This window comes from Neofelis nebulosa, chromosome 7 (genome assembly GCF_028018385.1).
Source record: "Neofelis nebulosa isolate mNeoNeb1 chromosome 7, mNeoNeb1.pri, whole genome shotgun sequence".
Classification (NCBI taxonomy): Eukaryota; Metazoa; Chordata; class Mammalia; order Carnivora; family Felidae; genus Neofelis; species Neofelis nebulosa.
The window spans coordinates 28,559,862-28,575,867 of record NC_080788.1 but is presented as its reverse complement, the minus strand read 5'-3'; the positions used below and the strand labels follow the sequence as shown (position 1 = coordinate 28,575,867).

The following is a 16,006-nucleotide window of genomic DNA, read 5'->3' as shown; positions in this document are numbered from 1 at the left end:
GGTCCTTTAAGATTTGGATTTCTGAATCCCAGTCACAGGCCAGAGACAAAATACAGGAGAACTGTGGCCCTAGGCATGCCAACAGCCTTGTCACAGACAGAGTGAGAGCAGGAATCTGACAGAAGCCAGGAACACAAGAGGGAAATTCTTCAATCTGTGAGAGATTCCTGTTAGTAGGTGCCAGGTCTCCACTCCGGAGACCAGAGAGCAGGGTGATGCCACTTTCTCACTACAAACCAGCATGGACAGACTTCAGTGAGCAACACAGCACCCACAGTGGAGGCTAGAGCCACTTACCCCAAACCCTTACCCTGCCACTCCACACACACACCCCCCCCCCCCCACAATGTCCTGCAGATACATCTTTACTAGGGCAGGTGTGACTGTGACCCAGTGTAGTGGGCCTCTCCCCCAGGGGACCAACCATCACAGGATACCTGCAGTCACAACTCTATTGATCACAGAGTGCTCCGAAATGTCGGCTTCAGATCAGGTGGAAATAGGACTAGGCTTTTTTTCCTCCCCGCTTTGGAATTAGGCTTATAGTTGTTTGTTTTTTCATTTCCTTTTCTCTTTTTTTGGACCAGGCTTTTTATGTTTTCTGTTTCTTTGAAATCAGGCTTATGGGGTTGTTTGCTTTTTTTTCTTTTTCTTTTCTCTTTTTCTCATTCAGACTTATTATTATTATTCAGGTTTATTTTAACAAACAAACAAAGCACACCTAATTAAAGGTCCAAACACTCCCCACTGCAAGCAAGGAGAAACTCTCCAGAGGACTGACCTGTGGGAAAGAGCAGCCAAAACACAATAGCAAAGTGCACACAGCATACACCAGAAACACTTCTGAAGTACCTGGCCCTGGACAGTGCATGACCTCTTCTTAATATAGCATTACTCTCAGGAGCAGGAAACATAACAAGCTTTCATAATATGTAAAAGACAGAAACATAGCCAAAATGACAAGATGGAAGAATTCTCCCCAAAAGAAATACCAAGAAGAAGTCACAGCCAGGGATTTACTCAAAACTGATATAAGCAAGATATCTGAACAAGAATTTAGAACAACAGTCATAAGAATACTAGCTGGGTAGTAGAAACCAGAGAAACCCTTCCTGCAGAGATCAAAGACTGAAAAACTAATTAGGCTGAAATTAAAAATGTTATAACTGAGATGCAACTGGATACAGTCACAATAAGGATTGAAGAAGCAGAGGAGAGAGTAAATGACATAGAAGATAAAAATTAAAGGGGTACCTGGGTGGCTCAGTCAGGTAAGCATCCAACTGTTGATTTCAGCTCAGGTCATAATCTCCCAGTTTGTGCTTGAGCCCTGCATCAGGTTCAGTGCACAGTGTGGAGCCTGCTTGGGATTTTCCGTCTCCCTCTCTCTTCCCCTCTCTGCTCATGCTCTCTCTCTTTCTCTCTCAAAAGTAAATGAGTATTAAAAAATGAATGAATGAATGAATAAATAGAAAATTATGGAAAATAATGAAGCTGAAAAGAAAAAAGAAGAAAACTATCAGATCATGAAGGTAGATTTAGGGAACTCAATGACAAAATAAAGTGCAATAATATCAGTATCTTAGGAGTTCCAAAAGAAGAGCAGGAAAAAGGGACAGAAGGTTTATTTGAACAAATTATAGCTGAGAACTTCCCTAACCTGGGAAAGGAAACAGGTATTTAAGTCCAAGAGGTATTCAATGTGCTAAATGGGAAAAATATGCACCCAGGAATCCTTTATCCAGCAAGGCTGTCATTCAGAATAGGAGAGATAAAGAGTTGCCAAGATAAACAAAAAAGGAGTTCAGGAATACTAAACTAGCTCTGCAAGAAATATTAAAGGAGACCCTTCCAATGGGAAAGAGAAACCAAAAACAACAAACACTAGAAAAAAACAGAGACAATCTACAGGAACATTGACTTTACAGGTAATACAATAGCACTATATTCATATTTATCAATAATTATTCTGAATGTAAATGGACTAAATGCTCCAATAAAAAGATAATGGGCATCAGAATGGATTTTAAAAAAAGATCCATCAATGTGCTTCTTACAAGAGACATATTTTAGACCCAAAGAAACCTCCAGATTGAAAGTGAGGGGATGGAGAATGATTAATCATGCTAACAGACATTAAAATAAAACTGGAACAACCATACTTATATCAGACAAACTAGATTTTAAAACAAAGAATGTAATGAGAGATGAAGGGTACTGCAAAATAAAAGGGTCTACCAAAAAGATTTAACAATAATAAGTATTTATGCCCTCAACTTAGATAATCCAAATATATAAATCAATTAATCACAACCATAAAAAAACTCATTGATAATATAATAATAGTAGGGGGCTTTAACACCCCACATACAGCAATGGACAGACCATCTAAGCAAAAGATCAACAAGGAAACAATGGCTTTAAATGACATACTAAAGCAGATGGACTTAACAGATACACACAGAGCATTTCATTCTAAAGCAGAATACACATTCTTTTTGAACAGATATACCACAGATATACCAGCAATTATAAGAGAATGTTACAAAAAACTATATGCCAACATATTGGACAACTTGGAAGAAATGGATAAACTGTGAGAAACATTATTAAACTACCAACTAAAACAGGAAGAAACAGAAAATTTGAGCAGACTGATAACCAGCAAAGAAACTGAATCAGTAATCAAAAAACTCTCAACAAACAAAAGTCCTAGACCAGAAAGCTTCACAGGCAAATTCTACCAAACATTGAAAGAAAAGTTAATACCAATTCTTCTCAAACTATTCCAAGAAAAAAAAAAAAAAGGAAGGAAAACTTCCAAACTCATTCTATGAGTCCAGCATTACCCTAATACCAAATAAAGGCACCACTGAAAAAGAGACCAACATCCTGGATGTTCACATGATGCAAAAATCCCCAACAAAATTCTAGCAAACCAAATCCAACAACACATTAAAAGAATCCTTAAAAAAAAAAAAAAAAGAAAGAAAGAAAGAAAGAAAGAAAAGAAAAGAAAAAAAGAATCCTTCAACACAATCAAGTGGGATTTATTCCTGGGCTGCAAAGGTGGTTCAATACTTGCAAATCAATCAATGTGATACATCACATTAATAAAAGAAAGGATAAGAACCATATGATCCTTTCAGAAGATGAAGAAAAGCATTTGACAAAGCATAACATCCATTCATGAGAAAAACTCTCAACAAAGTAGGTTTAGAGGGAACACATCTCAACATAATAAAGGCCATCTATGAAAAACCAACAGCTAATATCATCCTTAATGGGGAAAAATTGAGAGTTTTCCCTCTACGGTCAGAATAAGAAGGGATGTCCACTCTCACCACTATTATTTAACATAGTATTGGAAGTCCTAGCCATAGCAATAAGAGAAGGAAATAAAAGAGATCCAAATTATCAAGGAAGAAGTGAAACTTGCACTATTTGAAGATGACATGATACTCTATATAGAAAACCTGAAAGACTCCACCAAAAAATTGCTAGTAATGACACACAAATTCAGTAAAGTTGTGGGATACAAAATCAACATACAGAAATCTGTTGCATTTCTATACAGCAATAATGAAGTAACAGAAAGAGAAATTAAGGAACAATCCCATTTACAACTGCACCAAAAACAGAAGATACCTAGGCATAAACCTAATGAAAGAGGTTACAGACTTGTATTCTGAAAACTATAAAATACTGATGAAAGAAATTAAAGACGACACAAAGAAATGGAAAGACATTCCATGCTCATGGATTAGAAGAAGAAATATTGTTAAAATGTCTATACTACCCAAAGCAATCTACACATTTCATGCAATCCCTATCAAAATATCACTAGCATTTTTCACAGAGCTGGAAGCAACAATCCTAAAATTTGTATGGAACCACAAAAGACCCCAAACAGCCAAAGCAATCTTGAAAAGGAAAAGCAAAGTGAGAGGTATCACAATTCCAGATTTCAAGTTACATTACAAAGCTGTAATATAATCAAAACAGTATGGTACTGGCAGTAAGACAGACATATAGATCAAGAGAATATTATAGAAAACCCAGAAATGAACCCACAAATGTATGGTCAATTAGTCGTACTGGAAGTAAGATAGACACATAGGTCAAGAGAACAGAATAGAAAACCCAGAAATAAACCTACAAATATATGGTCACTTAATCTTAAAAAAAATTTTTTTAACATTTATTCATTTTTGAGAGACAGAGAGAGACAGAGTGCAAACAGGGGTGGGGCAGAGAGAGAGGTAGACACAGAATCCAAAGCAGGCTCCAGGCTCTGAGATGTCAGCACAGAGCCCAACATGGGGCTCGAACTCACAAACTGTGAGATCATGACCTGAGCCAAAGTCAGAGGCTTACCTGAGCCACCCAGGTGCCCCTATGGTCAATTAATCTTAAAGCATGAAGGAATATCTAATGAAAAGACAGTCTTATCAACAAATGATGATGGGAAAACTGGACACTTCATGCAAAAGAATGAAACTAGACCATTTTCTTACACCATACACAAAAATAAATTCAAAATGTATTAAAGATCTAAATGTGAGTCCTGAAACCATAAAAATCCTAGTAGAGAACATAAAAATCTGAGAAGAGAACCTTGGATTGAAGTATCCTCTTTGACATGGGCCATCGTAACTTCTTTCTAGACATGTCTTCTGTGGAAAGGGAAGCAAAAGCAAAAATAAACTATTGGGACTACATCAAAGTAAAGTTTCCACACAGCAAAGGAACCAATCAACAAAACTAAAAGGCAATCTATGGAATGGGAAAAGATATTTGCAAACAACATATCTGATAAAGGGTTATCCAAAATATATAAAGAACTTATAAAACTCTGGGCACCTGGCTGGCTCAGTCAGACCATGTGACTCGATTTTGGGGTTTTGGGTTTGAGCCCCATATTGGGTGTAGAGATTACTTAAAAATAAAATCTTTTTTCTTTTTCTTTTGTTTTTTTTAACGTTTATTCATTTTTGAGACAGAGAGAGACAGAGCATGAATGGGGGAAGGTCAGAGAGAGAGGGAGACACAGAATCTGAAACAGGCTCCAGGCTCTGAGCTGTCAGCACAGAGCCCGACGCGGGGCTCGAACTCATGGACCACGAGATCATGACCTGAGCCGAAGTCGGCCGCTTAACTGACTGAGCCACCCAGGCACCCCAGAAATAAAATCTTTTTTAAAAAAGTACTTATAAAACTGAACACCCAGAAAGCAAACAATCCAATTTAAAAATTGGCAGAAGACATGAACAGACATTTCTCCAAAGACATACAGATTGCCAACAGACACATGAAAAGATGTTCATCATCATTTACCTACCATCAGGGAAATGCAAGTCAAATCCATAATAAGATATTACCTTACACCCATCGGATGGCTAAAATCAACAACACAAGAAACAACAGGGTTTGGTGAGGATGTGGAGAAAAAGGAACACTTGTGCACTATTGGTGACAATGCAAACAAGTGCAGCTACTGTAGAAAACAGTATGAAGGTTCCTCAAAATGTTAGAACTGCTCTATGATCCAGCAATCACACTACCAGGTATTTACCCAAAGAATACAAAAACACTAATTCAAAGGGGTATATGCACCCCTATGTTTATAGCAGCACTATTTACAATAGCCAATATATGGAAGAAGCCCATGTGTCAATCAATAGATGAATGGATAAAGAAGATGTCATACACATACACACACACACACACACACACACACACACACACACACACATATACAATGGAGTCTTATTCAGTCATCAAAAGGAATGAAATCTTGCCATTTGCAACAACATGAATGGAGCAAAAGAGTATAATGCTAAGTGAAATAAGCCAGTCAGAGAAAGACAAATATCATATGATTTCACTCAGATGTGGAATTAAAGAAACAAAACAAACAAGCAAAGTGGAAAAAAAAAAGAGAAAGACAAAACAAGAAACAGACTCCTTTAAAAAAATTTTTTTAATGTTTATTTTTAAGAGAGGCAGAGCACGAGCAGGGTAGGGGCAGAGAAAGAGGGAGACACAGAATCCAAAGCAGGCTCCAGGCTCTGAGCTGTCAGCACAGAGACCAACCCAGGGCTTGAACTAACGAACCATGAGGTCAAGTCGGACGTATAACCAACTGAGCTATCCAGGTGCTCCAAGAAATAGACTCTTAATTATAGAGACCATACTGATGCTTATTGGAGAGGAGGCAGGTGGGGGGTGGGTGAATAGTTGATGGGGATTGAAGAATGCACTTGTGATGAGTACCAAGTGATGTATGAAATCGTTGAATTACTGTATCGTACACCTGAAACTAATATAACAGTGTAGGTTCAGTTACTGAAATTAAAATTAAAACAGAACACACACACACACACAAAATTAAACTTCATCAAAACTAAAATTTTCTGTCCTTCCAAAGGCACCCTTAAGAAAATGAAAAGACAAGCCACAGAGAAAGATTTGCAATTCCTTTATCTGACAAAGGACTTGTATCCAGGATATACGTACAAACTAACAATCAATAACAAAAAGACACAATCCAATAAAACATAGGCAAAGCTCTTTAAAAGACACCTCATTAAAAAACATATACAAATGGACAATAAACTCATTAAATGAAACTACCATAAGGTATCAAGAAAAAGAGAATGAAAATCACAGGATACCACTGTACACTTACCAGAAAGGTTAAAATTTAAATATATGACAACACTAAATGTTGAAGAGGATATGGAACACCTAAAACCCTCATATATTGCTAATGAGAATGTAAAATGGTACAATTAGAGTGGGAAAAATGTTTAGTAATGTCTTAAATTTACTTAAGATTTATATATATATAAGATTTATATATTTATATATCATACTATATGATCCAGCACTATTATTCCAAGGTATTTCACGAAAGAAATGAAAACATTATGTTTTAAAAAGAATTATATGAGACTTGTCATTGCTCCTTTATTCAAACTGCAAAACTTTGGAAACAACCAAAATGTTCATCAACAAGAGAATGAATGAGCAAATTATGGTATATTCAAACAATGGAACACTATTCAGCAATATAATAAATGTACTATTGATAATAGCATAATGAATCTTCAACCATGCTGAGCCAAAAAATAAAATAGACGTAAGAAAGTACATACTATATAATTCCACTTAAATGAAGTTCAAAAATAGGCAAAACTAATTCATTCTATGTAGATAGGTATCAGAAGATTGGGTACTCTGCTGTGGTGTGGGGAGCACAGAATATAAAAAAGACATGAGAGAACATTCTAGGGCTACAGCAATAATCAATTTCTTTACTAGGGTGTTAGATACACACATATATTTATTTGTCAAATAACCCTAACCTAACCCTAACCCTAAACTCACCAAACTGTACCCTTAAGATTTGTGCAGCTTATTCTATGTAATTATACTCTAATGTTTTTAAAAAAGAAACAGTTTATAAGCAATACATAAACTTCTAGGTTAGCCCACACAATGGTGACCATAATGCAATAACTGCTATGGTAGTTTCTCAGTTTCTTCAGGAAATGACATTGTGTTTCAAGAGGAAAATTAATCTGGTATATATTAACACATTCTCCTTCCTCATCATACTCCCCCAGAAAGCTCAATGCAATACTTGTATTCTATTTTCTTACTGTGTCCATCTATCACGTATTTACTAGAATCATCATGTACACAATCCTTAGTGAATACGAAGACTTAAAAAGTCTCCCAAGGGATGGTTTCTGCCCTTAAAGAGCATCCACTTCCTCCTTGCTGTAACTGCAGAGCTTTCTCTCCCATTTTTTTTCCTCACAGAGATGGAGGCTGCCCCCAACCCACCCTGAGGGCAGAGAAGCCAAGGTGACTGATTCTTGCTTTCATGACAGGTAGATGTCAGATATTTATAGCTGTACTAGTGTGCTCTGTTTATGTGAACAGAACAATCTATGATAATGAGCTCTCAGTCATGACTAGTAGAATGCAACTATAGCAGAGAGAAGCCAAAATTGTGGAAAACAAATTTTGGGAATATATGTTTATATTTCCTCTACAATTAAATATGAGCATGGAAATAGATATGATATTCCTGGAAATCTTTTTGGCTATATATATATATATATATATATATATATATATATGTATAATAGATACTTGTGTATGTATACAGTTTATAAAAACATCACTTTTAGGGGCACCTGGGTGGCTCAGTCAGTTAAGTGACCAACTCTTGATTTTGGCTCAGGTCATGATCTCATACATCACCCAGTGCTCATCACAACAAGTGTACTCCTTAATCCCCATTACCTATTTAATGTGAAAAGTGGTCTTTTCTAGTCCATCATGGTTAAAAAAGGTTTTTTTTTAATGTTTACTTATTTATTTTGAGACCTCACACATACGTGCAAGCAGGGCAGGGGCAGAGGGAAAGGGAGAGAGAGAATCCCAAGCAGGGTTTGTGCTGTCAGCATGGAGCCAGATATGGGGCTCAATCTCATGAACTGTGAGATCATGGCCTGAGGCAAAATCAAGAGTAAGATGCTCAAATGACTGAGCCATCCAGGCACCCTCCCCCCAATTTTTTTTAAAGTTTATTTGAGAGAGAGAGAGAGCATGTGCAAGAGTGAGCAGGGGAGGAGCAGAGAGAGAGGGAGAGAAAAAGAATCCCAAGCAGGTTCTGCACAGTTAGCATGGAGCCCCATGCAGGGCTTGAACTCATGAACCGTGAGATTATGACCTGAGCTGAAATCAAGAGTCGGATGCTTAACTGACTGAGCCACTCATGCACCCCCAAAATTTTTTTAAATGACTGTTTACTCATTACGGACTTAATTGGACTGAAAATATAAATAACATTTTATACTATACAAATATTTTTGAGGAAAAAATATATTTTGTTCAACAGCAATCCAATAAGACCAAGGGGTATTTCACTTACATTGTATGAAAATGAGAATAAATTTTTATTTGCCTTAAAGTCTTTGGGTATTATTCACAGTTATAATAACACAGTATCAGATTAAAAAGTAAATTTCACACTTAAGCCTTATCTGTAGGTAAATCTATCTTCCCTCTTACCTTCCCTACAGGGACCAGGGCAAAATAGATGATCTTCATAATGAGCATGAGCTGGGTTACAAATCCTGATACCAGCAGTTCCACATCAGGTGCATGCCTCAGGGGATCTATGCCCTTATACAATTCCCCTCCCACACTGAACCTGGGTTGGCCCTGAGTAAGCCAATAAAATGTGGCAGAAGTGGCACTGCAAAACTTCTGAGATCAGGCCACAAATATCCACACAGCTTCCACCATCATCCTTGGAAGATCTGGTCTAAGGGAAGCTACCCACCATGTAAGGGATCTGACTTCCCCATGAGACCATGGAGTAAGGAAGCCCAAGGTAGCCACATGTGAAGAGACTATATGGAGAGATGGAGAAAGGGAGGGAAGGAGGAAAGCAGAAAAGGAGGGAGGAAAAGACAGAAAGAAGAGAGGGGGGCTCAGCAAGCTGATAGATACATGAGTCTGGGACACCATGGGTTTCCTATTAGTAGCCTCCTTTATCTTCTCTTCTTATGGAAACAGTATCAGTTAAACCAGGTACAGGCTTCAGAGCTATTCTCACCATGTTCCTTATCAACAATGATCTCTCTTCAGGACTAGACAGAGATCAGATAGGTGTAGATCTTCAGATGTAGCAGTAACTCTGGCTTCATTTACTTAGTAGAGGCCACAGGTAAATGATGTCAGCTTTAAGTACCTTGAAGAAAGCTCTGAAGTCTTTTCATAAAATATAAGTTTTACCTTCTTCACTCAAGTTATACATGGCCAGTTAGCATTACTGAGTATCCATCACATGCCTCCCAAGTGGACAGGAGCTGTGCCCTGCCTTGATAAGCCAAGATCCAGGGGAACAGACAAGTAAACAGGCCATCATCCCATGGGTTTCAGAGGCAGAAGGGGGTTGAGGACCAGCGCCAAGGAAATGCATGGGGGAGGAAACTGACCCCATCTGTCAGGGTCTGGAGGGTTCACAGAAGCAGCAGAAACTAATCGCAGACCACCGCAGGGATGAAGACAATGTGTGTCTGTCTTCTCTGTGGATGTGGAGGCACATGCACCTAAGTGTGCCTGGAGATGGCAGGAGAAGCAACGAGAAAGAACACATACATCCCACAGCCAGGGAATGCACGTGCTTCAGAAACAATGTACAGAAGGCTTGGGACAGCAGGCAGAATGCCTGAATCCCCGGTTCCATGCTCACAACACAACTCACTCACCTTTCCAGTGTCTTAACAGTATGACTACAGTTTTAGACTATACTCCTCAGGAAAGAGACTATGAAACCTGGAAAGGATTTTTATTATGGTAAAATAAACATAAAATTTATCATTTTAAACAACACTTTTAAGTGTACAATTCTATGACATTAAGTACATTCACATTGTTGTACTATTACCACCACTGATCTCCAGAACCTTTTCATCTTCTCAAACAGAAACACTGTACTCATTAAACACTAACTCTCCATTCCCTGCTTCTTGCAGTCCCTGCAACCACCATCCTACTTTCCGTGTCTGTGAATTTGACTAAGTACCGCATATGAGTGAAATTATACAGTGTTCATCTTTTTTTAACAGGCTTATTTCACTTAGCATACTGTTCTCAAGGTTCATCCATGTTGTAGCATGTGTTAGAATTACCATCATAAAGAGGCTAAAAAGGCTAAATAACATTCCATTAAATGTATATACCACAATTTGCTTATCTGTTCATCTGTCAATGGATATTTGGATTGCTCCCACCTTTTGTTTATGCTATGTCCTTTTGTTCTTGCTATAAACATGGGTGTACAAATATTTGTTTGAGACCCTTCTTTCGCTTCTTTTGGGTATATACCCAGAAGTGGAATTGGTGGGTCATATGGTTAAGTCTGTGTTTAATTTTTTGAAGACTCGCCATACTGTTTTTCAAAGCAGGTGCATCATTTTTAATTCCCATCAAAAATGCACAAGAGTTCCAATTTCTCCACACCTTCACCAATACCTGTTATTTTATGTCTTGCTTTTTGTTTCTTTTATTTTTATAATAGCCATCCTAATGTGTGTAAGGTGGTATCTCCTGGTTTTGAAGAAAGGGATTTTAAAAAGATCTGCTGGTTCATCCTGGTCTAGGGCATTCTATATAAAGTAACTTACTATGCAATTTTCCAAAGCTTCCAGCAAATTCAACCACATGACTTTCCTGAGACTGTTTCCACAAAGCTTGTCCCAGGGCAGGATACCACCCCCAGGCTATCAACCTCCCTAGCCATCATTGCCTACGTGTGCCAGAATTCTGAAGTTCTAACTGGCTTTCCACAAATGCTTTCACACCCCACAATTACCTTGTTTTTCTCACTTAAATCTTTCTTTAACTGGACTCTGACACTAGACATACTATAAATGATCTGTGGCCCCTTGTGCCCCCTGCCCTCTTCTCACACAGAGTCCTTCAGAGGTGCCCCAGGAGTCAGGTAGTCCACCATGAGCTTGTGTTATGGAAAGTGCTCCTGGACTATCCGGGAACTCTGTTTATTGGGAAGGTCCCTTCAAGAGTGAGTGAAAGCTTGTAACAGAGGAAACTTGGCCCCAAAACCCCCAGTAGAAGGGCTGTGACCAAAACTTGCTTCTCCTGAAGCTAAAACTCAATGCTCTCATGTGGCACTTTGTTTAAAGTTGAAACTGCCCATTTCTTCACTGGATTGTTTTCTGGGTGTTGAGTTTGGTAAGTTCTTTATAGATTTTAGATAGACACTTCCAAAGACGACAACAGATGGCCAACAGACACATGAAAAGATGCTCAACATCGCTCATCATCAGGGAAATACAAATCAAAACTACACTGAGATACCACCTCACATCAGTCTGAGTGGCTAAAATTAACAACTCAGGAAACAACATACATTGGCAAGGATGTGGAGAAATGGGAACCCTCTTGCACTGTTGGTGGGAATGCAAATTGGTGTAGCCATTCTGGAAAACAGTGTGGAGGTTCCTAAAAAAATTAAAAATAGAATTACCCTAACACCCAGCAATAGCACTACTAGGAATTTATCCAAAGGACACAGGAGTGCTGATCCATAGGGGGACATGTACCCCAATGTTTATAGCAGCGTTATCAACGATAGCCAAATTATGGGAAAAAGCCCAAATGTCCATCAACAGATGAATGGATAAAGAAATTGTGGTTTATATATACAATGAAATACTACTAGGCAATGAGAAACAATGAAATCTTGCCATTTGCAACAATGTGGATGGACTGGAGGGTATTATGCTAAGTAAAATAAGTCAGTCAGAGAAAGACAGATATCATAGTTTTCACTCACATGGAATTTGAGAAACTTGACAGAAGACCATGGGGGAAGGAAAGGGGAAAAGTTGTTTCAAACAGAGAGGGAGGCAAACCATAAGAGACTCTTAAATACAGAGAACTGAGGGTTGATGGAGGGGCGGGGGAGAGGGGAAAATGGGTGATGGGCATTGAGAAGGGCACTTGTTGGGATGAACACTGGGTGTTATAGGTAAGCAATGAATCATGGGAATCTACTCCCGAAGCCAAGAGCACAGTGTATACACTGTATGTTAGCTAATTTGACAATAAATTATATTAAAAATAATAATAAAGTTGAAACTTTCACTGAGACAGTTTTTTACAGTGTAAGAAACTGACTGGTCTCCCTTAATGCAAGACCTTGACTTCCTAGTTCTTAGCTACCTCCTCTTTCCTCCTATCTCTCCCATATCAGTCATTTCAATAATGGTCAACTCTGCTGCTTGTTAGCAGAGGTGGGAAAAGATTTTAAGGAGAGTAGATTCTGAAACTGCATGTCCTCATAATAAAAGTTTCAAGAATATCTGTTGAACAAATCAAAACTACATTTATCAAAACAAGACTATATGTCTGTCTTCCATCACAGTGAGCAACTCAGCTAACTTGAATCTGCAGCAATGGGTTGTAAGTGGGAAAGTATGAAATTAGCAAATAGCACATTTTCACTTTATTAATTTAAAGGCATAGTACATAGTTATAAATAACAGCATCAATTATGGGTGGGTTTTTTTTCTGGTTGTGTTTTTTTTTTTATTTTCTTATTCACTAATATCCTCAAACACATAAACTGAGCTAAAAAAACACATTTTAGTTTTACTCAATAATTGTTTGTTTTTATTAACTAAAGTCCGTATTCAGGTTTCCTTAGATTTTACCTAATATCATTATGTGTCCTTAGACGATTCCTGTCTGTGATAGTCTCTCAGACTTTACAACCTTGGCAGAGGACTGGTCATATATTTTGCAGGATATTTCTCAATGTTTGTGAGATGTTTTTGTTATGGTGAGACTGGGGTTGTAGGTTTTTGGAAGGACACTATAGAGGAGGAGTGCCCTTCTCACATATCTTATCAATGGGCACATGTGTTACGTTTAAGTTACAGTAAACACTTCACACACCCCTGAAACCTGTCAAATTGATAGGTGCTTCCAGAAAAATAGGCCAATGCCAGATGTGTCTTAGAGACATGTCTGCATCCCAAGGAAAGCATACTTGGTTTTATTTGGATTTTATGTAAAGTTCAGTGTTTTCACTTCTAAGTTGAATTCTTTAAACAAATATCCATGATTTTATATTTTCATTTGAGATTGCAGTCTTTCTGAAGGGATTTTTGGCTCTCCATCCAGGAAACTCTGAGAAAGTTTCACCTGTGTTCTGGAATCAGCACTATTAAATAAGTTTACTTATTCTCAAACCCTTGACCTGGTGGTCTCATTTTCCTGAGAACTCTTAATACTATTCTTGTGAAAAGAACAGCTAACAACCCACAAGATTCTCTGTCCTCCTGAGAGCAGCATTTGTGTCTCACAGCATGCTACATCTTGCATTCAGTAAATCGTCCCAGGGTTCTCTTAACACAGACGCTGTCAACGAACTGTGCTACATCTCTCACTTTCCACATTACTAAGGAGTGGGGTCTGGTGGCTTATCCACCAGGGGAATACTCAGTTGACCCATTTTTTGCTTTTTCAGAAAAATCTGCCTTCAGCTTTCTCCACACTGAAGATCACTTGTAGCCAGATGGCTCAAGTCTAAACCAGAGTATCTCAATCAAGGACCCCAGGAACAGAAGCTACAAAGAAGCACAGACCTCTTGCTTGACCCTGCGAGTGAGAGCCTTCTTGGCCCACCTGTTCCCCGCTCCACCCCCCGCGGCCCTGCCTCGTGCACAGTTCTTTCTTCTGCACTGGCGTGGTCACCGCAGGGGGTTAGGGGAGGCAAATTAGCGGGTCTTGCTCTCCCCTAGGCCGAGGCCACAGCCTAGGCGAGAGGTTGCTCCTTCTGGGCAAGCACTGCACTCCGACCATTTTGGGATACTATAAACCGGAAGGTTTCCCTAGCAGCGAATGGGTGCGGGTGACAGGGTCGCCTAGGCTCCAACCGAAGGGCAGGTTGGTAGGCTGCGCGGCTGCAGAGGGAGTGGGAGGGTCTGGGAAGAAAGAAGTCAGCTGGTGAAACCCTGTAAAATTGAACAAAGCCTCTCTAGACGCTAGGAAAAGAGAAAAAGGGTGGGGGAGACACAACTACCACGGCTCAGGGTGCATCGGTTGATTCTCGGACAGCTTCTGGAACTGCGAGAGGACAAGACGCGGCAGCGGCTGTTACGCTTCTAGGGCGCAGGGCCGCGGCAGTGCCTGCGCTTCAGGTGGGCGAGGAGACTCCCGCCCGAGCAGCTTTGCCCTCCGAGGTGCTCCGCCTTGGCCCTAGGCCGGGTCTAAGCAGCGACCCAAACACCCCCAACTTGCGGCCGCTCCCCTGCTCATCTCCCGGCGGCTGCTCCCTCCGTCCTCAACCCCTTAACCCAAAGCGCAGCCCCTGCGGCCCGCCCTACCTCGTCGCTTGGCGCGCACGATGCCCTTTTTTTGCAGCACGAACGTGGACCCATTCACCAGGCTCGACACGACGGCCACGCCCAGGCCAAGCGACACCGCGGCGGGGCTCGGGCTGCGCGCCCCCTCCCCGGCCGCCGCCGCTGCCGCCGCTGCAGTCCCCATTCCGCCCGCGCCCGCCCTCCGCGCCTGCGCCTGCGCGCCGCGCGCGCTGGGGCTGGAGGGGGTGGACCCGGGGATCTGCTGGGCCTGGATGGAGTGGAGGGTTGGGTTCGGATCGGGTGTGGGTGTGGGGAGAATTCCGAGTTCCGCGGAGGCGGGAAAGGGGAGGAGTAGAACTTGGTCTCCGTGAAGAGGTTGCAGTGGGGGAGCCTGGGGCTCGTCCAGTGGGGGTGGAGCCCTGGTTCCGCGGAGCCGGGTGATGGAGTAGAGAGGAGGGGAGTGACAATGAGGAAGGAGAGTGAGGAGAGGTAAGAGGGGGCGGTGTGAAAGGGATACAGTGGTAGATGGGTGGGTGGAGGTAGGGTTCCCAGATTTGGTAAATGAAAATACCGGAAGCCCACTTAAGTTTTTATCCGAGATAAATAATTTTTTAGTGTCCCATGCATTGTTTGGAACCAGAAGGAGGTCGGCACGACACCGCCTTTGCTGGGATCACGATCCCAAAGCTTCTAGTCGGAGGCCGTCAGGGAATCTAAAGTGGGTCCTAAAACCTGGACGACTCAGCTGTAGACACTCAAATGGGACTGCTGAATCGGGTGAAGTCAAGCTGCCTCCACAGTGGAGCAGGGAGCCTGTAATCATACCGTCTAATTTCCTAATTTATTTTCAATAAAATATATCAAAATTATGGAAAGCATGGAAAACAGGAAATAGTTATTTTGAAATTCCACAATCCCAAAACACTATAGCCTAATTATTATTTATTTTCCCTTAGTATACATTCTTTTACGTATTTCCAGTTACAATATACAAAATATCCTTTTTATTTAAAGTTATAATCAGTTTCTTTGTTGCTACATAATTATGATTATTTTAATGACAGTATAATTTCCCATAAAGTTAA

At 40.2% G+C, this 16,006-nt stretch overlaps 1 protein-coding gene across 1 annotated transcript in view; it reads right to left on the bottom strand.

The window, feature by feature from the left end:
* NIPA1 (NIPA magnesium transporter 1) overlaps positions 1-15,167 on the bottom strand; it is an 87,379-nt gene extending 72,212 nt beyond the window's left edge. Inside the window, exon 1 of the mRNA XM_058736919.1 lies at positions 14,943-15,167. Coding sequence (XP_058592902.1) covers positions 14,943-15,105 — 163 coding nt within the window. The 5' untranslated portion in view covers positions 15,106-15,167. The remainder of the gene's footprint in view (positions 1-14,942) is intronic.
* Positions 15,168-16,006: the final 839 nt, after the last annotated feature.